This window comes from Oreochromis niloticus, linkage group LG2 (genome assembly GCF_001858045.2).
Source record: "Oreochromis niloticus isolate F11D_XX linkage group LG2, O_niloticus_UMD_NMBU, whole genome shotgun sequence".
Taxonomy (NCBI): domain Eukaryota; kingdom Metazoa; phylum Chordata; class Actinopteri; order Cichliformes; family Cichlidae; genus Oreochromis; species Oreochromis niloticus.
This window is the reverse complement of record NC_031966.2, coordinates 12886161-12910312: the sequence shown is the minus strand read 5'-3', so window position 1 is coordinate 12910312 and position 24152 is coordinate 12886161. Positions and strand designations below refer to the sequence as shown.

At 37.7% G+C, this 24152-nt stretch overlaps 1 protein-coding gene, 1 long non-coding RNA gene and 1 pseudogene across 2 annotated transcripts; all 3 read left to right on the top strand.

Annotated features, from left to right (window-relative positions):
- The first annotated feature begins 1878 nt into the window (after positions 1-1878).
- LOC109203915 (fish-egg lectin-like) lies at positions 1879-4446 on the top strand (annotated as a pseudogene).
- Positions 4447-6664: 2218 nt separating this feature from the next.
- Positions 6665-9293, top strand: LOC100690816 (fish-egg lectin). Its single transcript, XM_003460502.5, has 5 exons — positions 6665-6798; positions 6933-7169; positions 7256-7473; positions 7557-7681; positions 8922-9293. The coding sequence occupies exons 1-5, from the start codon at positions 6744-6746 to the stop codon at positions 9061-9063; spliced, it is 777 nt and encodes a 258-aa protein (XP_003460550.3). The 5' UTR covers positions 6665-6743; the 3' UTR covers positions 9064-9293.
- A 7514-nt stretch (positions 9294-16807) lies between these two features.
- On the top strand, positions 16808-18175 carry LOC102079586 (uncharacterized). The gene is made up of 3 exons (XR_268997.4): positions 16808-17009; positions 17380-17642; positions 17837-18175. It is a non-coding gene; the product is annotated as an uncharacterized LOC102079586 (long non-coding RNA).
- Positions 18176-24152: the final 5977 nt, after the last annotated feature.

Genomic DNA, 24152 nt, shown 5'->3' with positions numbered 1-24152 from the left:
GTAACTTAAATTACCCTGATATGATCTATGCATATATAATGCGCAGTATAGTCACAGTTTGAGTATGATGTGATTTCCAATGCTCTTCACTTTTTAAAACTTTATTCCAAGCATTTCACAGGTAATGTCAGCAGAATATAAACAGATTGTAAAACCGTGACATGCTAGTCCTTTATTATCATTATTTCAAAGGGTTTTCAACAGGTGCCAATGAATTATGTTCTTGTGCTTTTACAAAACTCAAGTAAAGACACAGAAAGAAATGTACTCTATTCAGACTAAATTTACACTAGCATCATAGCATCAAAGTTCTGAAGATATGAATTTAGGCATTTAAAGGTGGGTTTTTTTTGGTCAACAGAATTTTGGAAAAAAAGAGACGTTTATATAAAAAAAGGTACACTGAAAAAGTCTTAGTCAAGGACCTGCAACATCTTTGGTATTAAACAATGCTGCGCTTCATCAGTGAAACATTTCCCCTGAGATTGAATAATAAAATAATTTTTTCTTTGATCTGCCCTTAAACTAAAGCAGTTCCTATGTCTCCTTTATTAGGCTACGGGGCAGTAACCTGTAATGTTTGAGGTTTCAGAGCTCAAATGTGCAGCATCATTAGAAACTAGAAAGTGCATTTTCTGAAGAAACTGCAGTGTGAATGCTTGAATCTGAATGTATGCACTGAAATGAATTAATTGCTGAATTTTAAGTTAAAAATGTTGAATGAGATGAAAATACAGAAATTTTCACCTGAAATCAAAAGTGCTTTTCAAGCATTCACACTAACTATGTTTCCATCCTCTTTGAATTTGGCAGTAGTTCATTTGGCAGAAGGAGACAAAACAGATATTGTTCTTTTTATTTTCTACAGAAGACAAACAAATTACACAGACTTCTTACATAATCAAAGACATTTACAGAATCAGCCATGATTTGGTTTGGATTTACAGAGTCTGGAATTGAGTCATAATCACAGCTTCAGCTATTGTTGTACTATTAACAACTTTGCCTGCGGTAGTATGGTGGAACTCAGGATCTAAAGTAAGACCCCATGAAAGGAACAGAGATTAGGGTATCTATTTCAAGAGAGCTGCACAAATAGGGTTTTCAATAGTATCAACAACCAAAAGATGATTATGAATCATGAGTAGCTTGGACCTAATATACAGTGGCTTGCAAAAGTATTCGGCCCCTTGAACTTTTCCACATTTTGTCACATTACAGCCACAAACATGAATCAATTTTTTTGGAATGCCACGTGAAAGACCAATACAAAGTGGTGTACACGTGAGAAGTGGAACGAAAATCATACAAGATTCCAGACATTTTTACAAATAAATAACTAAAAGTGGGGTGTGCGTAATTATTCAGCCCCTTGAGTCAATACTTTTCAGAACCACCTTTTGCTGCAATTACAGCTGCCAGCCTTTTAGGGTATGTCTCTACCAGCTTTGCACATCTACAGACTGAAATTCTTGCCCATTCTTCTTTGCAAAACAGCTCCAGCTCAGTCAGATTAGATGGACAGCGTTTGTGAACAGCAGTTGTCAGATCTTGCCACTGTAATTACTAAGATGGAATAACTTCAAAGTAAAGTTAAGTTGCCACCAGTAACTTTCCCCAACTAATAGAAATATGTCCCAGGAAGGTTTGTACGTTTTATGGAAATCATTTTATCTTGGAAGAATCCTCAGAGTCTTTGCTTTGAAGGTTGTACTTGAGAAAAATACCTCTTTCACAACTTCCTCCTTTGCCTATATTGTGTAAAAAAAAAAGAAAGAAAAAAGAAAGAAAATCTGTTTCACAATATTGTTTCACAATAATTGGTAAATTATAAAATGCACACTCAGCAAACATCCAGTAACACACCCAGAAGAGTCCTGCAGCAGACAGACTCAGAAACAAAATGAAAGCTATCGCAGCCTTGCTGCTAATGCTAAACTACCTATCAGTCGGTCATGGTAAGTCCAGTTTTTCAAAATAAAACTACACTATCGTTTACTATATTTGTTTAAACCAACCAAGAAGCAAATTATTTTATTCTTAAATAAATAAAGGTTCCATTCATATGACTGATGGTTTTCTCTTCACAGGCGGCATTTGCATGGAGGGTCCACAACAGTTTCCTGCTGTACAGATTGATGCTGGGCAGGGGAAAGTTGTGATGACAGACAGCAACAATTATGCATACTTTCTGATTGGATCACAGTGGTACAAAATGGGCTTACTCACCCTCAAGCATGTCTCAGTGGGGCCTGCAGGAATCTGGGGTGTTGACCTCAACAACAGGGTATACGAATACGTAGCTGGCAGCTTTGTTTTTGCGAATGGTGAGCTTTATCACAGACTTAACACAGTAGAGTGCGCGCGGTAGCAGCTGTTTGAATGAATGATGTGTACCTCTGTGTGTCTTCAGGTGAGAGTTTACGGCAGGTGGATGCTGGAGGTGATGGTCAGGTGGTGGGAGTTACCGACACCTCCACCATCCACTGTCTGCAAAGCACCATTGCCTCAGTCTACAGGGAACAGAGCACCCTGAGCTGGATAACCCTGCCTGGGCTTTTAATGTATGTCAGTTGCAGCACAAAATATGGATGCTGGGGAGTGAACTCAGCTGAAACATCTACTTCACAGTAAATTCTTTTTATTTAAATGATCATTTGTGTTTTATTTGTATGATCAAGACATCTCACCACATTTGCTTTTCATGACAGAAAGTAACACCGAGCACCTGTGGCATCAGTGACTGGATACATGTGGATGGTCTTGCAGTAAAGGTTGAAACTGGGACTGATGGAAGCGTCTTTGTTGTAAATAGAGTAGGAGCGGTCTACCAAAGGTAAACACTTAATCTAGTCTGATAGCATTTTATAACTAGCCCTGGCAGTATTTCTGTTCTTTCTTTCTTTTTTTGCTTTGTGACTCTTTCAGGCTCTGTTTGAATCAGGTTATTATGTTTTTGACTCCTCTGTTGTTATCCATGCAATGGATCAACCACTATTTTGCTCTTTAACCTTAGAATGACCTCTCCACAAATGAATAACGAATTGCTCACAAAGGCAATTTGTGCTTAAATCTTTCTAGAAGTGACTTTCATTGTAATGATCACTGAGCCATAAAATGTTCATGTGTAGAATCACCAGTCAAATGCTATAAAAGAAAAGTATTAACGTTTACTTACAATCATCACAGTTTCTGTAACTCATAAATTATATTCCTCTGGTTATCTTTGTCATTACAGAATTTTCAGATTTCAGTTGTGGATTCTTTGAATGATAGTCTCTCCTCTATAATACATTTAGGTGTTCACTTAAAAGAAATCATAGAAATCTCATTTTCACATTTGTTAAACATATTTACCTCTTCCTGTCACGCCTGCTAAGGCAGATGGCGTGGAGAGAAGAGAATACGGAACCAAATGCAGACAAATGGAGATGGAGGTGGATGTTAACAGAAAGCGAGCCTTTATTTAGGGCTGCAACAAATGTTATAAAACAAATGGCAGAAAGGGAACTAACAAAACCTAAACTGGAAAAGGTGAACATGAAACTTGAAACATTGAACTAGAAAACCTGAAACCTGGAAATATGGAGGGAAGAAGAGCAGAGGAAATGCAGACGACCCGACAAGGAACAAAGGAAAACACACAATAAATACAGAAGGGAGACACAGCTGAACCTAATCTGACACACGAGACAGGAAGGAAGCAAAACAGAATACTCTAGTACAGGACATGAGACTACCAAAGTAAAACAGGAAATACACGAACATAGAAACCTAGATAACTAGATGTAACACAGAACATTAACAAAATCTAAAGACTAGAAATCACCAAACATACCAAGGAATAACCAAAGGAGCTAGAAATGCAACAGACTAGACCATGAGAAACCCCAAAATCACAGAACATGAAATAATCAAAAACATTATCACTGGGTCACCAGACCGAGCAACCATGAGACTTACAACTCTTAACTCAGAATAAATAATATGGCGAGGAGTTGAGGCCAAAACCTCGGTTGCACAATAATCAGAGTTGTAGATTCAAAGGTTTAAGTATCAATGTCTTCTCTCTACAGACAAGGCATCGACAGCCGCACTCCACAAGGCACGAGCTGGACCCAAATACCAATGCCCTCTCGCATCAGCCATGTGAGCTATGATCGTGGCAATCTGTGGGTCGTGACTGACAATGGGACCATCCTGAAATGCTTATATTAATGGTTGTAGTCTTTTCTCTTCTGTCACATAAGACAATATAAAAGCTGATCAGCATTATGTTAACAATGAAAAATTCACGTGGGAAAACAATTGATTGTTTTATTGTGATTACATCTTAAGTAATCTAGTAGTTTTGCAACAACATGCATAACTACTAGAATGCTGACAGATATTTACTTCTGTATCATTCACCTGCCATCCTTTCATAAACTCTTGATTTGTTGAGACTGTTTGGATTCAGTTTTTTATTTTTGCAAGTTTTATTCAGCAGAGCTACTGGCTTTCCTGTCACTGTTTTGGTTCTTTGTTTTGTGATCATTGCATATAGTAGACAAGCTTACATGAGATTATGATGGCATTATATATTCATTCTAAATTCTAAATTGCAAGATTTATGAGTTTCTACTCTTGTCTTGTTTGCAACAGCGCTGCCTTTACAGTTGGTTTTCCAATGGTTTTTATAGACTTATCAGTATTTTATCATCATTATCATAATCTAATGACTCAGGTAGGCACACTAATAGGTTTAATTTTGTGCAGAAGAAGAGTCATGTGAACCATGAACCATTTAACTTCTGTCCATTTAGTGCACATGTTTGGCACATTTTGTTATAACAATGTAACTTAAATTACCCTGATATGATCTATGCATATATAATGCGCAGTATAGTCACAGTTTGAGTATGATGTGATTTCCAATGCTCTTCACTTTTTAAAACTTTATTCCAAGCATTTCACAGGTAATGTCAGCAGAATATAAACAGATTGTAAAACCGTGACATGCTAGTCCTTTATTATCATTATTTCAAAGGGTTTTCAACAGGTGCCAATGAATTATGTTCTTGTGCTTTTACAAAACTCAAGTAAAGACACAGAAAGAAATGTACTCTATTCAGACTAAATTTACACTAGCATCATAGCATCAAAGTTCTGAAGATATGAATTTAGGCATTTAAAGGTGGGTTTTTTTGGTCAACAGAATTTTGGAAAAAAAGAGACGTTTATATAAAAAAAGGTACACTGAAAAAGTCTTAGTCAAGGACCTGCAACATCTTTGGTATTAAACAATGCTGCGCTTCATCAGTGAAACATTTCCCCTGAGATTGAATAATAAAATAATTTTTTCTTTGATCTGCCCTTAAACTAAAGCAGTTCCTATGTCTCCTTTATTAGGCTACGGGGCAGTAACCTGTAATGTTTGAGGTTTCAGAGCTCAAATGTGCAGCATCATTAGAAACTAGAAAGTGCATTTTCTGAAGAAACTGCAGTGTGAATGCTTGAATCTGAATGTATGCACTGAAATGAATTAATTGCTGAATTTTAAGTTAAAAATGTTGAATGAGATGAAAATACAGAAATTTTCACCTGAAATCAAAAGTGCTTTTCAAGCATTCACACTAACTATGTTTCCATCCTCTTTGAATTTGGCAGTAGTTCATTTGGCAGAAGGAGACAAAACAGATATTGTTCTTTTTATTTTCTACAGAAGACAAACAAATTACACAGACTTCTTACATAATCAAAGACATTTACAGAATCAGCCATGATTTGGTTTGGATTTACAGAGTCTGGAATTGAGTCATAATCACAGCTTCAGCTATTGTTGTACTATTAACAACTTTGCCTGCGGTAGTATGGTGGAACTCAGGATCTAAAGTAAGACCCCATGAAAGGAACAGAGATTAGGGTATCTATTTCAAGAGAGCTGCACAAATAGGGTTTTCAATAGTATCAACAACCAAAAGATGATTATGAATCATGAGTAGCTTGGACCTAATATACAGTGGCTTGCAAAAGTATTCGGCCCCCTTGAACTTTTCCACATTTTGTCACATTACAGCCACAAACATGAATCAATTTTTTTGGAATGCCACGTGAAAGACCAATACAAAGTGGTGTACACGTGAGAAGTGGAACGAAAATCATACAAGATTCCAGACATTTTTTACAAATAAATAACTAAAAGTGGGGTGTGCGTAATTATTCAGCCCCCTGAGTCAATACTTTTCAGAACCACCTTTTGCTGCAATTACAGCTGCCAGCCTTTTAGGGTATGTCTCTACCAGCTTTGCACATCTACAGACTGAAATTCTTGCCCATTCTTCTTTGCAAAACAGCTCCAGCTCAGTCAGATTAGATGGACAGCGTTTGTGAACAGCAGTTGTCAGATCTTGCCACTGTAATTACTAAGATGGAATAACTTCAAAGTAAAGTTAAGTTGCCACCAGTAACTTTCCCCAACTAATAGAAATATGTCCCAGGAAGGTTTGTACGTTTTATGGAAATCATTTTATCTTGGAAGAATCCTCAGAGTCTTTGCTTTGAAGGTTGTACTTGAGAAAAATACCTCTTTCACAACTTCCTCCTTTGCCTATATTGTGTAAAAAAAAAAAGAAAAGAAAAAAGAAAGAAAATCTGTTTCACAATATTGTTTCACAATAATTGGTAAATTATAAAATGCACACTCAGCAAACATCCAGTAACACACCCAGAAGAGTCCTGCAGCAGACAGACTCAGAAACAAAATGAAAGCTATCGCAGCCTTGCTGCTAATGCTAAACTACCTATCAGTCGGTCATGGTAAGTCCAGTTTTTCAAAATAAAACTACACTATCGTTTACTATATTTGTTTAAACCAACCAAGAAGCAAATTATTTTTATTCTTAAAATAAATAAAGGTTCCATTCATATGACTGATGGTTTTCTCTTCACAGGCGGCATTTGCATGGAGGGTCCACAACAGTTTCCTGCTGTACAGATTGATGCTGGGCAGGGGAAAGTTGTGATGACAGACAGCAACAATTATGCATACTTTCTGATTGGATCACAGTGGTACAAAATGGGCTTACTCACCCTCAAGCATGTCTCAGTGGGGCCTGCAGGAATCTGGGGTGTTGACCTCAACAACAGGGTATACGAATACGTAGCTGGCAGCTTTGTTTTTGCGAATGGTGAGCTTTATCACAGACTTAACACAGTAGAGTGCGCGCGGTAGCAGCTGTTTGAATGAATGATGTGTACCTCTGTGTGTCTTCAGGTGAGAGTTTACGGCAGGTGGATGCTGGAGGTGATGGTCAGGTGGTGGGAGTTACCGACACCTCCACCATCCACTGTCTGCAAAGCACCATTGCCTCAGTCTACAGGGAACAGAGCACCCTGAGCTGGATAACCCTGCCTGGGCTTTTAATGTATGTCAGTTGCAGCACAAAATATGGATGCTGGGGAGTGAACTCAGCTGAAAACATCTACTTCACAGTAAATTCTTTTTTATTTAAATGATCATTTGTGTTTTTATTTGTATGATCAAGACATCTCACCACATTTGCTTTTCATGACAGAAAGTAACACCGAGCACCTGTGGCATCAGTGACTGGATACATGTGGATGGTCTTGCAGTAAAGGTTGAAACTGGGACTGATGGAAGCGTCTTTGTTGTAAATAGAGTAGGAGAGGTCTACCAAAGGTAAACACTTAATCTAGTCTGATAGCATTTTATAACTAGCCCTGGCAGTATTTCTGTTCTTTCTTTCTTTTTTTGCTTTGTGACTCTTTCAGGCTCTGTTTGAATCAGGTTATTATGTTTTTGACTCCTCTGTTGTTATCCATGCAATGGATCAACCACTATTTTGCTCTTTAACCTTAGAATGACCTCTCCACAAATGAATAACGAATTGCTCACAAAGGCAATTTGTGCTTAAATCTTTCTAGAAGTGACTTTCATTGTAATGATCACTGAGCCATAAAATGTTCATGTGTAGAATCACCAGTCAAATGCTATAAAAGAAAAGTATTAACGTTTACTTACAATCATCACAGTTTCTGTAACTCATAAATTATATTCCTCTGGTTATCTTTGTCATTACAGAATTTTCAGATTTCAGTTGTGGATTCTTTGAATGATAGTCTCTCCTCTATAATACATTTAGGTGTTCACTTAAAAGAAATCATAGAAATCTCATTTTCACATTTGTTAAACATATTTACCTCTTCCTGTCACGCCTGCTAAGGCAGATGGCGTGGAGAGAAGAGAATACGGAACCAAATGCAGACAAATGGAGATGGAGGTGGATGTTAACAGAAAGCGAGCCTTTATTTAGGGCTGCAACAAATGTTATAAAACAAATGGCAGAAAGGGAACTAACAAAACCTAAACTGGAAAAGGTGAACATGAAACTTGAAACATTGAACTAGAAAACCTGAAACCTGGAAATATGGAGGGAAGAAGAGCAGAGGAAATGCAGACGACCCGACAAGGAACAAAGGAAAACACACAATAAATACAGAAGGGAGACACAGCTGAACCTAATCTGACACACGAGACAGGAAGGAAGCAAAACAGAATACTCTAGTACAGGACATGAGACTACCAAAGTAAAACAGGAAATACACGAACATAGAAACCTAGATAACTAGATGTAACACAGAACATTAACAAAATCTAAAGACTAGAAATCACCAAACATACCAAGGAATAACCAAAGGAGCTAGAAATGCAACAGACTAGACCATGAGAAACCCCAAAATCACAGAACATGAAATAATCAAAAACATTATCACTGGGTCACCAGACCGAGCAACCATGAGACTTACAACTCTTAACTCAGAATAAATAATATGGCGAGGAGTTGAGGCCAAAACCTCGGTTGCACAATAATCAGAGTTGTAGATTCAAAGGTTTAAGTATCAATGTCTTCTCTCTACAGACAAGGCATCGACAGCCGCACTCCACAAGGCACGAGCTGGACCCAAATACCAATGCCCTCTCGCGTCAGCCATGTGAGCTATGATCGTGGCAATCTGTGGGTCGTGACTGACAATGGGACCATCCTGAAATGCTTATATTAATGGTTGTAGTCTTTTCTCTTCTGTCACATAAGACAATATAAAAGCTGATCAGCATTATGTTAACAATGAAAAATTCACGTGGGAAAACGATTGATTGTTTTATTGTGATTACATCTTAAGTAATCTAGTAGTTTTGCAACAACATGCATAACTACTAGAATGCTGACAGATATTTACTTCTGTATCATTCACCTGCCATCCTTTCATAAACTCTTGATTTGTTGAGACTGTTTGGATTCAGTTTTTTATTTTTGCAAGTTTTATTCAGCAGAGCTACTGGCTTTCCTGTCACTGTTTTGGTTCTTTGTTTTGTGATCATTGCATATAGTAGACAAGCTTACATGAGATTATGATGGCATTATATATTCATTCTAAATTCTAAATTGCAAGATTTATGAGTTTCTACTCTTGTCTTGTTTGCAACAGCGCTGCCTTTACAGTTGGTTTTCCAATGGTTTTTATAGACTTATCAGTATTTTATCATCATTATCATAATCTAATGACTCAGGTAGGCACACTAATAGGTTTAATTTTGTGCAGAAGAAGAGTCATGTGAACCATGAACCATTTAACTTCTGTCCATTTAGTGCACATGTTTGGCACATTTTTGTTATAACAATGTAACTTAAATTACCCTGATATAATCTATGCATATATAATGCGCAGTATAGTCACAGTTTGAGTATGATGTGATTTCCAATGCTCTTCACTTTTTAAAACTTTATTCCAAGCATTTCACAGGTAATGTCAGCAGAATATAAACAGATTGTAAAACCGTGACATGCTAGTCCTTTATTATCATTATTTCAAAGGGTTTTCAACAGGTGCCAATGAATTATGTTCTTGTGCTTTTACAAAACTCAAGTAAAGACACAGAAAGAAATGTACTCTATTCAGACTAAATTTACACTAGCATCATAGCATCAAAGTTCTGAAGATATGAATTTAGGCCTTTAAAGGTTTTTTTTTTTTTGGTCAACAGAATTTTGGAAAAAAAGAGACGTTTATATAAAAAAAGGTACACTGAAAAAGTCTTAGTCAAGGACCTGCAACATCTTTGGTATTAAACAATGCTGCGCTTCATCAGTGAAACATTTCCCCTGAGATTGAAATTATTTCTCTCACTCTCTCTTATTGGCAGAATGAGAAAGTCATACTAGTGCATTCTGAGAAGTCTGTCAATTTATCCCTGTTTACTGCATTATTGCTGGAGAAGTTGAGTATTCACAGCAGGTCAAAACAAACCTCAGGCCTTCCTTCCTTAACAGTGCTCGTTGTAATGTGTTACTGTAATCACATTAACTTTTTTTGTAATGCAGTAATGTAATACATTACTGTTCTTAATCCACTAATCCCAATACAACAGCAATTAATTCATTACTTGATTTACAAAGATTGGTCAATTACCTACAGAATGTGCAAAGAGAAAATAAATCAAACCTACATTTATTTCCACAGCATCAAATAGCTGATTTCATTTCCTGTGAAGGGAAGAGGAAGATTGAAAGGTGCTCTAGGGGCAAGCTTATAGCACTGTAGCCCTCAGTTCTACCTGTACCTTTTAAACTTTGCTTTTGGTTTTGTGATAATATTCTACCATGTGCCTGTGTCCTCATTAGGATAGGCATTTGTGTTAGGGTGTGGGATTGAAGCATAGGGTTGACATTATTCATTGGTAACCATGATGATGCATTATAATGCAAAATGATCCTAGCAAGTAAATTAATGTATTACTTTCTCCAGTAAGTAATTAAGTAAACTTTATGGATTACTTTTGGACTTTTTTTCTTTTAAAGAAACTAAAATATATTTTTTTCCCACTCAGTGAACTGGCATAGTTGAGATCATTTGATAAACAAAAACTTCTCCTGTATTAAAAAGGCCTAAATTAAGTTTAATTTCCTGTTCTCAGCATGCTGTAATTTTTTTGAGGAAAATTAAATACAAAATCGACCGAGAACTCAACACGCCCCACTGTTTAAAGTACATTCCTAATTCAGCAAAATGCCACGGCAAGTTGATGTGCTATAAATTATATATGAAAGAAACTAGAGAATAATGATGACTTGGATAGGAAATAGGTAAACAACTTTGCAGCTCATCTGAAGAAGGACAAATTTTGCAGCAGCTGTTTTGGGTGTGTTACAGTGAGTTACCATCTGTGCAATAACGTCCAGGGATCTAAACGTCAGCCCCTTGCTATTTTAAGTCTATCTTTATTCAAAAATAGTTGTTTCTACTGATGATAACCTGATATTTGCTTTGTTTTAGAGATTACACTCAGTGATCAGTGATTTGTTTGATCGAATGCATATAGCCATATAGATGTTTCTTCACTGTTGCTATTCTTTCTTTTTTTCAGCTGGAAATGAATAAAATACAAGGCAGATATTTCACAGTTTAAGGAGACATTAAGAAATGGTTCTCTTTTGGAATACACCATTTGATTCTGAAAGTCTCACTTGTTGATGGAGTTGCCATTGTCAGTGATGTAAGAGGAAGTAGACCTTATGTCTGTAAAGATGAATCTTCCATGTCCACTGAAGGCCACCTAAATTATAGCAGTTAAATGCTAACGTAGCACTGGGATACCAGCTAAATGCTATTAATAAGCAAAAGAACTCACAACCCGGTAGGATCTTTATTGTGGCTGGGATTATAATCATACCAACCTAAAGAAAATATTGCCGACGTTTCTCTTCCGTGTTCAATGAAGACCACCTAAATTATTTTTTTCCAGATTTATATGGTCTATGCCTGAAATGCTGCTGACATTTGGCATAGCCCTTTCAGATATAAAAGAGCAAGTACTGTACTACATGCACACACTGTCACACACACAGAAATGAACAACGTACTTTTTAGGCATTAAATCATGGTTAACTCTAGGTTAATACTTGAGACACGTTATCCTCATCTTTAAACATTATTTAAACAGTATTTGCTTTTTCTAAGAAAGTCTGTCATTCTCTTAAGGGCTATATATGCATTTCATATATTATGTATTGGGTATTTTTCCTTTATTATTTCTGCGTATTGCGTTCTATTGCTCTTGTGCGTCATGGTTATTGACCATGGTTGGTGGTCATCAGCAGGAGGCTACCAGGAATATTAAATCTTGACCAGAGAGTGCAACATTATAACTGCAGGACTGCTTTCAGAGAACATCCTGGAGGGGATTTTACAATCAGGACCTAGAAGAACACAGCTAAAGTACTCTTCTACATCAGGTGTTGTGTGGAGTGTGTTACCATCAACGAGTACATCAGTATCTTAATAAACAGGAAAGCATGGATGACAAAGGAGGTCCAGCATCTTTTGAAGCTTAGCCCACAAATCTGGAAATAAAAAATTGTACAGCACTGTCAGATACAATCTCTGGAGAGGCATTAAAGCATTTAATCTCCAGAGATGCAGCATGGATGTGGCAGGGAATACAGCATCTAACAAACTTGAGGAGCAGCAGGAATCCACTGGCTGCTGCTGATTCGTCACTGGCACAGGAACACATTCATTTTTTTTGGTCTGTTTTGAGAGAGAACCTGATGGAAGCACCTCTACCCACATGACTCCTGCTGACTAGCTACTTATCCTCCAGGTAGAAGACTTGCAACAGGCTCTGAGGACAGCCAATGCCAGGAAGGCCGCTAGCCCAGATTAGATCCCCCTGTCTGTCTCTCCACCCTGTAAATAGGAACATAAAATTTGCTGATGACACAACTGTGGTGAGACTCCTCTCAAATTGGAGCAAGGTCGTCTATAGCAGCGGTCCCCAACCTTTTTTGCACCACGGACCGGTTTATGCCCGACAATATTTTCACGGACCGGCCTTTAAGGTGTCGCGGATAAATACAACAAAATAAAACTAGTACCGGTACCGAAAAAAAGAAGATTTATTCATAACACACGTGAAAAGACCCAGGAAAACCGAGTTAACGATAAAAACGGTAACAAAATAACGCTGAAAACCCTGAAAACCATACATTGCACACCTGAGCCTCAACTCTCGCGGCCCGGTACCAAGCGACTCACGGACCGGTACCGGTCCGAGGCCCGGGGGTTGGGGACCGCTGGTCTATAAAGATGAGGTGCAGAGCCTGCATGAGTGGTGCTCTCATAACAACCTCTCCCTGAAATTAAAAAAACAAAGGAAATCATCATTGATTTCAGGAGACAGAGAGGGAATTTCAGACGACTGGAATTAGAGGGTGAGGAGGTAGAGAGAGTGCCTTGCTTTTAATTTCTTCAGGTTTCTTCAAGGGACCTTATAAGCAGCAAACTCTGCTGCTATTATAAAAAAAAGGCACAACTGAGACTTTATTTCATCAGAATACTGAAGAAGGCCCACCTGTCTGCAAATCTGTTAGTCTTTCTACCGTTGCTCAATAGAAAGCATCCTGACGTATTATATATGACTGTCTGCTTCTGGAACAGCTCAGCAGCAGACAGAGCAGCTTTACAGAGGGTGATAAAAACTGCTCAGGGCATCATTGGCCACCCCCTGCCCCCTCTGGAGGACATCTACTTGTCCAGATGCCGCAGGAGGGCCTGTAACATCGTGAAGGACATCACACTGTCACAATCTGTTCACTCTTTTCGGTGTTTTTAATCTATTTATTTCGTGTATTTACATAGGGTAAACATGCCAATGTATATGCATGGTGGTTTGCACTTCTTAAAGGAGAGACATTTTAATTTTGTTGGTGATTCAAATTGGTGATGCACATTCAAATTCGAACTTGCAAACTTAACATAAGAACCATAATTACCAAACAATGCAAAACACATAGTACAAAATGCCTCATGAACCCAAGCAAACTCAAAACACCAGGTCAAAACCAAGAGTATAGGAGCCAAGACAGTGGCGGTCCTAGCCTGTTTGGCGCCCCGGGCGAACACGCCCTCTGGTGCCCCCCCCCCCCACACACACACACACACACGCACATAAAACATATTAAGGATTATACATTAACATAAAACTGTTGTCGGAACCATACTGAATTTCGGCAGAGAAACACACACACACACACACACACACACACACACACACATGAAGAGAGAGAGAGTATGCATTGTATGCAAACGGCTACCAAACAGCTATCATAATTTGTCATACAATGAGAAAGGAGAAATCAAAAATTGACACTGACTAATTAATATTAAAATCTGTAACATAATGTAGTTTGGTCTGTTACTGTTACTATTTTTACCATTTCTTCTTGGAACAACTGTAACCCATATAATTTCCTTAGGGATTAATAAAGTATTCTGATTCTGATTGTTTCAGGATGACCTGCCATTATCCAATGACACGTCTGCTTACCTGTATCTTTTGCTCATTTCTCCTTCTCTTCTTTTCTATTTTTTCTAAACTGAGCACCTGATGGCTTTGAACTTTTCTTGTCCATCTTCCATTGGTTTTAATTTTCCACTCCAGTATAAATCCCCCAACCTGAGGATCACCACAACATAACCTAATAGACCTACACCTTAATTCACAGATTCACTTTGTCTAGGGTGTATTTCTGGGATTTCACACAACCCAGGATTCAAATCATGAATACATAATGGACTTGGATTTACAACATTAAGAATGAAATGTGCTCTATTTGGAAGCAGCCACCCCCCCTCCCCTTTCGACAGATTGTGTGTGAGACTTTAAATCATCAAACTGTAAATTATAAATTTTAAATTGTTATTGATCCCTTTACCCCTGGTCCTAAAGTGTATATTTATTTTCTTACTCTTCTTATATTTATTGTCTGTTTACTTGCACTGCTGTAACTGGAGCCTCGTCGTCTCGTCTCTCTATGTACTGGACTGTATGTAGCGGAGATGGCAATAAAGTTTACTTTGACTTCAGCAGCGCGCAGGCGCACCGAGGGCTCTCGCGCTCACTTTTTGCGTATAGAGTTTCGAAAAAACATCGGTGCAAATTATAAGTCTGTATCGTAATGTCTGGTGTTTTCGTGTTTGTTGTTTTGTTTTCATTTTGTTTTATTTTGCGAGTTGGTTATTAGATGCTGCTCCAGCCAGCCAGAGAATCCCCCGCCGCCCCGCCCTCTCCTCCCTGTGCTGCAAGCAGCAGGCGCACCTCACTAACGGAGGGCGCCCTTACTCCCAGCAAATAGGCGATAGAAAACCTATCGGTGCCTACGACTTTCCCAATATGCGCTGGCTGATGTCGGGGCAGCATTTTTTTGTTTTGTTTTGTTTTTGCCGATGCCCGTGATGCCGCCCCCCACCACGATGCCGCCCCAGGCAACCGCCCGTGTCGCCCGTATCAAAAACCGCTACTGAGCCAAGACAGAGCAGGAGGAAATAATGAAGAGCAGACACCAGGACACAGTGGATACAGTGAATTCTCTTACTGGGATTCAATCTCTATTTTCACCCTCAAAACACCTCCTCAGAGGGAGGCCTATTGAATTTCCTTCAGGAGAATCTAATTCAGTTAGGAAGAAAGCCATCTGATATGGGCTTTTTTCACCCTTAATACTTTCTCAGCTGGCCCAGTGTATCCCGACACTTCAAATAATAACACAAAGGGGATACTGAGTTTATTAAGAGGTCCTTATCCTTCATGTCCTTAAGTATCAGTATGTGACAAGTTAGGAATACTGGCTGCTCTTTTCACTAATGTGGCTTAACACAATTTAGCAATGAGCTGTGTTATACTATAGGCAATCTTTGTGACTGCACTATATGTGAATCTTTGACATTAGCATAGACATGAGAAGGGGTTTGGTGTAGTCACATGTATTTGTTTTGATTAGCTTGATAGATAAATGAAAAAGAATGAGTTTTGGGGTGTTAGTATTATTCTCTAAAAGATGTTACAAAGTATTGATCTAAATTAAAAAAAGCTGACATATTTAGATATGTCACACTGTTTCAAGAACAACCAATGTCTGTGATTCGTGATTCGCTGTCATAAGAATCAGAGAAATGTCATCCAAAATTTTTAAAGCTGTGCTAGTGATGGTTGATCATTAGATATTCCAGGCTCACTACATAAACATTTACTACCAGGGCATATACCAAATAGTGCTATCAGTTGAGAAAGGTTTTTGCTGGGACCCATCCACTTTGCATCTCCAGTGGCGTTTCTTCTTTTTTTTTCCAGTGTAGTGTCATTCGGTTCCTGTGGTCTTTAGACACCCCTTTGTTGGGATATGCTTCACGCCAGAATGCAGCTTCAGATAATGTCACAGTGCTGGGTAATTTTGACCCAGCATTTAGAGTTTCTTGTGTTTTGGTATTATTTTGTATTATCGTTTATGTTCTGATTCATTAGTTGTGCTGTTTTGATTATTATTATCCTATGTTTTGGTTTAATACTTTTTAAGATCTTAGTTCTTAGTTTTAGATTCTGTGCTCCTTCTGTTCAGTGTCTAATCTGTGTCTTTGATAGTCCCTGTTCTGTGTTCAGTCTCTGTCCCTGTCCTGGTCCCAAGTCTCTTGTCTAGTCATCCCTGTCTTTATGTTCCCCCTGTACTGTGTTTAAGTTGTGTCGTAGTGTTAAGCTCGTGTCTCTGAGTCCGTGTCTGTGCATACGTGTCGTATTCCCTGTTTTACTTTGATAGTCTTGTGTGATTCGTGAGCGTGTCTAGTTTTGCTTCCCTTGTCTCGTCCTGCCTAATTGGTCCCAGCTGTGTTTCCCTCCTGTTTCCCGTTCCCTGATTACTCCAGTGTGTATTTTACTTCTCAGTCTTCCCCTGCTTGTCGTTGCGTTGTACAGCTTCTTCGTGCTGTGTATTTTCCCTAGTGTTCCTGAAAAAACAGGACAAACAACATACAACGAGAAGAGTGTGGATGGGTTCCATACCCCTGGAGATTAAAAACTCAAAAATTGCTTGTCACACAGGATGAAAATTTACACACGTGGATTAACAGTTCCTACTTCAGCAGTGCTTTCAGTATTGAACACAATACAAATACGAAATGTAAATTAGATAATGGTGATTTTCTCTGGTCAGAATGTACTTTATCTACACCTTGGTTCAAACTGCTGTTCTTCTGCCCTCTTTAAATATTATGTTTGTATCAGTTAAAGATAAGATCAGGGTTTTTTTCCCAGTTCCAAGTATTTTTATCTCCTTTATGCAAATGTTACTTGAAGATTGTAAAAGAACAAATAGTGAAAAACATAAAAATACTAATGTTTCTCTAAACTCTGTACATACATTGCAGCTGCTGTAAGACTATTGGTTGCTGTATGAATGTTATATTAACATTTTTGGATTTACTTGTGACTCAGCAAGACATACAAACTCAGTACTTATACAAAAATGTGCTTGTTTCCCCCTTATTTAGGCATAGCCAGTTCCGTGTACTATCATGCTGCCAGCCCCTTTATTTTTGGCCTGGGGAACCACTTCTTCTCACCTGTCAGCCTGGTGTTTTGGGAGAAGAGTATAATGCAGGTGGATACACATGGCATCATCCCCAAAGACCACAGGAAGTGAGAAGGACATGCTTTCTGGGCAGGCGGAAAATACCCATGGGTGGGAACGGACGGGACAGCAGGCTCACTACCATCCGTAAGAGGGAGCATGCCAATATCTTTCTTGGCTGAGGTAGCAATCATTGTTTTACAATTTTCCAGTTTGGTTTCCTGTGACCCATGTCATGATCACTGCTAAAGCAAAGAAATGTGCCATTTTCTTCTTTTAGATGCTGTCAAAAAGCTATGGCGTCTTTTTCCTTCTTTTTCTTTGTAATTCATCGTTAAAATGTTGATTAACATATGCTCTGTCACCTTTACTTTTAGGGCCATTACATTTCCTCTGATGGAAGTGTGCTGAGAGGTCTGTCAGTAGCACCAGGTTTTTGGCAGCATCACTGATTAGCGAGCCAAGGGAAATATGGTCTTAAGATTATATTGTCTCCTTGTGTTCTTCAAGAAGATAGGTGCAAACAAAAAGCACAGCCTCACATGGGAATAACCCACCACTTTTGGCAATTACACATCATCAGAAGCAGAAAAGGATCAGTGCCAAGAGGCTGGAAAAAAGACCCGTGGACCTGTGTATTTAAGTTTGGAAAGACCTTGATGAAGGGGAGAGCACTTCCCATTCATAAATTAAAACTTTGTTTATAAAACTTTAAATGCAAATGTAGTGTAGTTTCATTAATGAGGAGCTGACCATGCTCTTCAAATCAAATGATGTGTGCCCTAAATGTTCTAAGCTCAAAAAGCGTCACTCCCAGGTTTGGCCACATGCTGTGTACTAAGCTGTCATTAGTTATTGATTTCGACATTATTATTCATTAGAAAGTTTGATGTCAATGGTAGCACTAATGTGTAGTGCCATCTTATGCCAGTACACAACATTGTGTCACCAGGTTGGTTGGTTGGTTGGTTGTAGCTAATAGACGTAGATTAGATTTGTTAGTAGTGACAGAATCGAATACTCATAGGAAAAGGAGGACACTAAAACTAAAAAGCAGTTTAAGGGATCAGTTTTTTCCGCCCCTGGCTGGAACAATGAGTCTTATCTTCAAAACAAGGATATACTGTTTACTTTCACTGTCGGTCAAATGTAGCAGTAGGCTAAGTGGCTCCTCGATATTTGGCTAGCTGCACTGAAACTCAAAAATCCAGCTGTTAGCTGTAATGTTCGGATTTGTAAAGCACTTTTTAAATAAGTGTTTCATGTCCCCTTTAAATCATTCTGATGCGTTTTCCAAACAAAACTAGTTAATTTTACATCTATGAAAAAATAAGTTTATTTGGTGTATATGTAAAGCAATGCATGTTTCTAAGATGAATTTCCTTTTAAAGACACGGCCATAGCTGGTCAATAAATCATTTTCCTGTTTGTCCATCTAACTTCATTTTAACATTTCATGGTTTGCTTGCAATAAGAAGGCAGCACATATTTCAATGTGACAGAAGAAACCATATTAGATGCCATTTAGGGGCAATCAGAAAACCTATTATATTATTTTGCATGTTTCACATGCTGAGTTGCAATACACATCCATTCATCTCCAGTTCATAGAATAACACTGAAATATCTATAAACTTTGCTCCATGAGTTCAACTTTGAGGCTTAGTGACCTGCATTACATATTGAAGCTAAAGCAGTCTCTCAGTGTGCAAAGCTTGGGGGTCTTTAGATTTCTATTTGCCAGTGATGACCCCCCCTCACACAGCACCTTCACTAAATCCACAAACACACGCATGCACATAGAGTAGTTCCCTAGAGGGTGATGGATCTCAGTTGCTACTCTCCTCTGTCAGGCTGTAATAAGCCTTTCCATGCCTGCAGCCCCTGTCTATTTGGCCTCTGATCTATCAAACCAATGCCAGGTGTCAGAACCTATTAAGCAGGAGACCCAGGGGCCACTCAAATCAGCATTATGTTTATGCTCTCTGCTTCAGATAAACTTCATCCATCTATCTCTTTTAAGGACCATACAGAAGACAGGAACATAACCAACACATGATAACAAATGTTGGAAAACAAAGGCCTGGATTAATGATCTGTTAAAATAGAGAAATAGAGATAGAAGAGAGTAAGAATTCGGTTTAGAAAAATACGAGAATATATGAAAATATGAGAATATGAGCTACAGAGTTGCAGAGATATAAGTCAACATAAAACATTTTAACTGGATACAACAACCAGAGCTCTGAAGCAGCCGCTGTCTGTGCAGACTTACAGAGCTACACTGTGGAGGTGGACAGATTGTGACGACAGGTGCTCCTCAGCAGTTTTCCCTTTCTAAATGGAAACCCACGCCAATCCGCCACCCACAGCTTTATTCCTGATCTAGCACCAGAACCTCTATTTATCTCAGTGATATTCTTCTCTCCTCTTTCAGTTTCTATCCACATCTCTTTATACTCTGCTGGTAACAAACATATTTTCATTTTGTTTTGACCTGAATATTCACTGTGAACTTATCAAAGGTCTTTCTGATCAAGTCAACAAAGCACAAGCAACAGTAAATATGTACAATAGGTTGACTTATTCTTCTGTTTGGTCTGGCCATTTAGACCCATTTAGATCAGAGTGGTGGTCTGCTGTTTCTAATCAGATATCTGTACGCAGTGGTACAGTAGTGGTGATGACAAGCTATGTGACCCTCAGCTAACTTAGAAGCAATGCGTGTTGCTGTCTCTGCAGTCACTGTATATTTTGCCATTGTGTTATCATTACAGTGTTGAAAGAACAACCATCTGCCACAGAGGTTTATAAAGAGAGCCCCTTACATTAAATTCCAATTGAAAGAGAGATCAGTGATTTGAAGTCTAGGACATCCTCTTCTCAGCTGTCAGTGGGAATTACTTAAATGCATCATTTAATAACTAAAACAGAAAGAAAGATAGATATGTTTATAATCCAAGGGACTAAAGCATGTGGGGTTTATTTTCATTTAAAATGCTGATTTTTAATTAGTACATAAGACAGTTATGGCATCTGAATAAATAACCTATAAAACAAATTGTATGCCACCAACATGACATCAACTCAGTCAATCAACCCCTTTTTGATATTATATCTATAATATTAAAAGATAACATGTATTTAAAATAGGTGAAAAAAGTAAGTAAAAGCCTTGACCATTTTATTGTAAGGATATAAAATTAAACAATATAAAATATAGACATTTTTAATATAAAAGCAGCAAGTGCATTTGGATTGGATGAAAAAGGCTAGATGAAAATGATGGTACATCTCAGCCCAGTTTACCATAAGGATATAAAAATAGAAATATGACGATTTTATTATTCTTCCTGCAGTTTACCCTGCTTGCATATTTCATGCATATACAGCCCTGCAAGACTCAAGCATTAAACTTCCACAGCTTTTGTCATTCTCCCAGCACAGTGTGAGTCAGTGTCGCTATGTTGGCAAATTCAGTTAATGCTGCACTTCAGGTAACGGTTCTTTCTTCTTCGTTGATGGGCAGGTTTGGTTAATGTTATTAATATTGTACACTATGGACAAAACTAAAAATAGCAATTGTTGTTTTGCATTAATAATGTAGAGAAAGAGAACAGAATAATTCTTCTGCTGAAACTATGCTTTTCCACAGAATCCTAATTTATATTATGTATACTGAAGAGCCCCCAAATGTTGCTTTGACTTTTTGGTAAACATTTGAGTAAACATGAGTAATGGCGGAAAGAATATATGTATTAGGAAATAATAATTATATAAGAGGATGTCAGTTAATTATAAATAATGACTTAATAATAAATATTAGACATCCTCTTAAAGCTCAAACTATTGTCAGCCTCAACCTTTATTATTGTCACCTGTATTTAATCTGCCTTACCTATTTACTATCAAAGACACTGCTAATTGTACCTCTGTGTGAGAGAGATTTTCCATATATTATCAAGCTTTCCAGAAATGTCCTCCTATACTTTGAGTAGTCTTTATGTTTATTTTATAACCAATATTTAGGGTTTGGTTTATTTATATATTACCTTTTGTAGTGTTTTGGGATTTTTACTGCATTTTGTCCTTTCATTAAGTATCTTTTCAGCCTTTTTGTTACCCAACTTTTTTTTTAGATGTGTTAATGCTATCAAATTCCAAAAGAGGTGATATTTTAAAGGAATAGTTAAAGTTTAAACATTTGATGTTTTCTATGATCTAACCCCATAACCCCATAAAAATGCTGTGCAATGCCCTCAAACAAATATTGCTGAACTGAAGTAGTTTTCTGGAAAAACATCAGTACAAAATCCCCATAAACATTCTGCAAGTCTTATTGACAATTACAAGAAATAGATTTGACTAGCTCTTGAATCCCATGTAAATATGTAAATGTTGACTATGTCTTTAACATGTCTTGCTAAAAAACCAAGACGTTTGAATATTATCTTCTCAGTGTGAACCTATAACTAGCATGTCTAAATTTAATTGTCACCAATGAGGGATAGCATTCAGTAAAATGGTAGTAGTATCATTTCTTTGTGGATTGTGTATATTTTTATACAGGTTAAAAATGGACAACTAAATGTATTTGATGTGATGTCAAGCATTTTGCAGTTAGAACGCACACCTGTTTCTAGAAGTGCTAGCATTAATTGGCTAGATTTCAAGGAATGTTTGCATGTTAATGCAATAACCATTTATCAAAAAACGGTCCTGATTTTAACATTAAAGAATTCAGTAATTCAAATTGCACTATATACATCAAATGTATCATCGTTACAGTTAGCTCACATTTTATCCTACTAAATAGGCTTTAACCTCTATAATTCCAAACCAAATGACTGCTCTGTTGACTTATTCTTGTCTTGCTGCTACTGTTTTTGCTCTGCCTATTTGTCTTACTGTTTATCCATGCTTCTCTTTTCTCACTGTTGGATGGACAAACATTGTACAACTCATATCACTGGAAATATTTTTGGACACTAAATGGAAATTGAATTTATTTAACTCTAAAAGAACCATCATTCTTACTAATTAGAAAAAAAAGAAAGTTTTTGATATATGACAGTCCTGATAAATTATGTTTATTTTGACCAATTTATAGCTATTTGGTAGTTTCCCTTTCCCAATATGATGAAAATTTGATATACAATTTGATGAAAATGAAAAAGGGTCAAAGGATTGCAATCAACAATGGCAATCTCAGTCTCAGTACCTCCAACTAAGAGTGAAATATGAATCATGCAGCCCTGTTCTATATTAATGATAAGAGAAAGGAAAAAAAACTTTTTCAGTCCTACCTTCTCCTACCTTTTATTGCTTTTGATTTATGTACCTCTCTATCAAACATCTTCTGTAAAGGATCGTTTCTCATATAAATTACCAAAATCCTGGTTTTACCATTACATTGTGCAATCCCTTGTCCTCCAGTGGCATACTAAATGTGGCTAGTCTCACACATTTATTTGAATAACCGTTCTTTGTTCAACTAATACATGTCTATAGCCATATATCTGGTATTGGAAAGGCTGAAAACGTTAAAAAAAACATGCAAAAAAATCAGTTGAAAAAAATATCACAGCTCTATGCCTGTTCATGTCATGGTATGTTTAGTGGACCCAAATAAAGGATTCAAAGCTTTTTTGGCTGGAAAATTACAGATTCACAAAGGTAGAGCAGAACTCGAGCAAAATAACACTAACATTAACAAACTGACAGACAGAATATACAACATGAGAGGAGAGTGCACAAGAAACTGAAGAAAACTGGGGGCTAAAACACATACATGAGGTAATCATGAGATACAATTCACACATGAGGATGGAACACACCAGGGAACACAGGTGAACCAAATCTGACTAAAGACAGAGGGGAAGCAAAACTGAAAATATCTGCACGAGACAGGGGAGTAACAAAATAAAGCAGGAAGTAACACACACTTAGACTCATTTTAAATTTATGTTTCATTGCACTAGGACCTTAATGCAGAAAATTATGTCTCCTCTCAATATCCAAGTCTGATTTGAATAATTGCATTCAAAGTACATCATGTGACCCATATTCCCGAGGGCAAACGATCCTATTGCCCTTGATATGTCTGTTCATGTAGTCATAAAATAATGTTCATGACCTCGTAGAGTAATGCCTCTTGATCTTTACCTACTAATTTATTTAATGAACTTCTTTAAAGAAATGAGTATCATCAGTAACCTGAGTGTGTAATATGTATGCATATATAACTCTGGAGACATGCATTGGTGGTAACTTTACGTGCAGTGTCACTTGGCTGAGTTACTATGGTTCCAAAATGCTTCTACTTTGCAAAGTTGATCATGGAATATCTAGGAGAGAGGAAATTTCATGATCTGACATCTTGCAGTATCCTACAGTACTACTTTTACGCGGAGCAGCACAGTGCTGCGGTGGTTAGCACTGTTCCCTGAGTTTGACTTCACCATCTGGCCAGTGGTCTTTCTGTGTGGAGTTTGCATGTTTTCCTCATGGTTTCGAGGGTTCGATGGTTTCTCCCAAACACGTGCAATTACAGGGGTTAAATAAATAGGTGGTTTTATATTGCCCATAGGTGTGAATATAAAAGGTTGTCTGCAGAGGTGAAGTATTACTTTGTTACTTAAGTACAAATACTTCCTTTCCCTTACTTAAGTAGAATTTTCAGGTGTCTGTACT

Bases quoted from the DNA above. Each gene is read 5' to 3' on its own strand.
- LOC100690816 (XM_003460502.5), top strand. From the start codon at position 6,744: ATGAAAGCTATCGCAGCCTTGCTGCTAATGCTAAACTACCTATCAGTC. The intron at 6,799-6,932 runs GTAAGTCCAGTT...TTCTCTTCACAG, and splicing joins CTACCTATCAGTCGGTCATG to GCGGCATTTGCATGGAGGGT. The intron at 7,170-7,255 runs GTGAGCTTTATC...GTGTGTCTTCAG, and splicing joins CAGCTTTGTTTTTGCGAATG to GTGAGAGTTTACGGCAGGTG.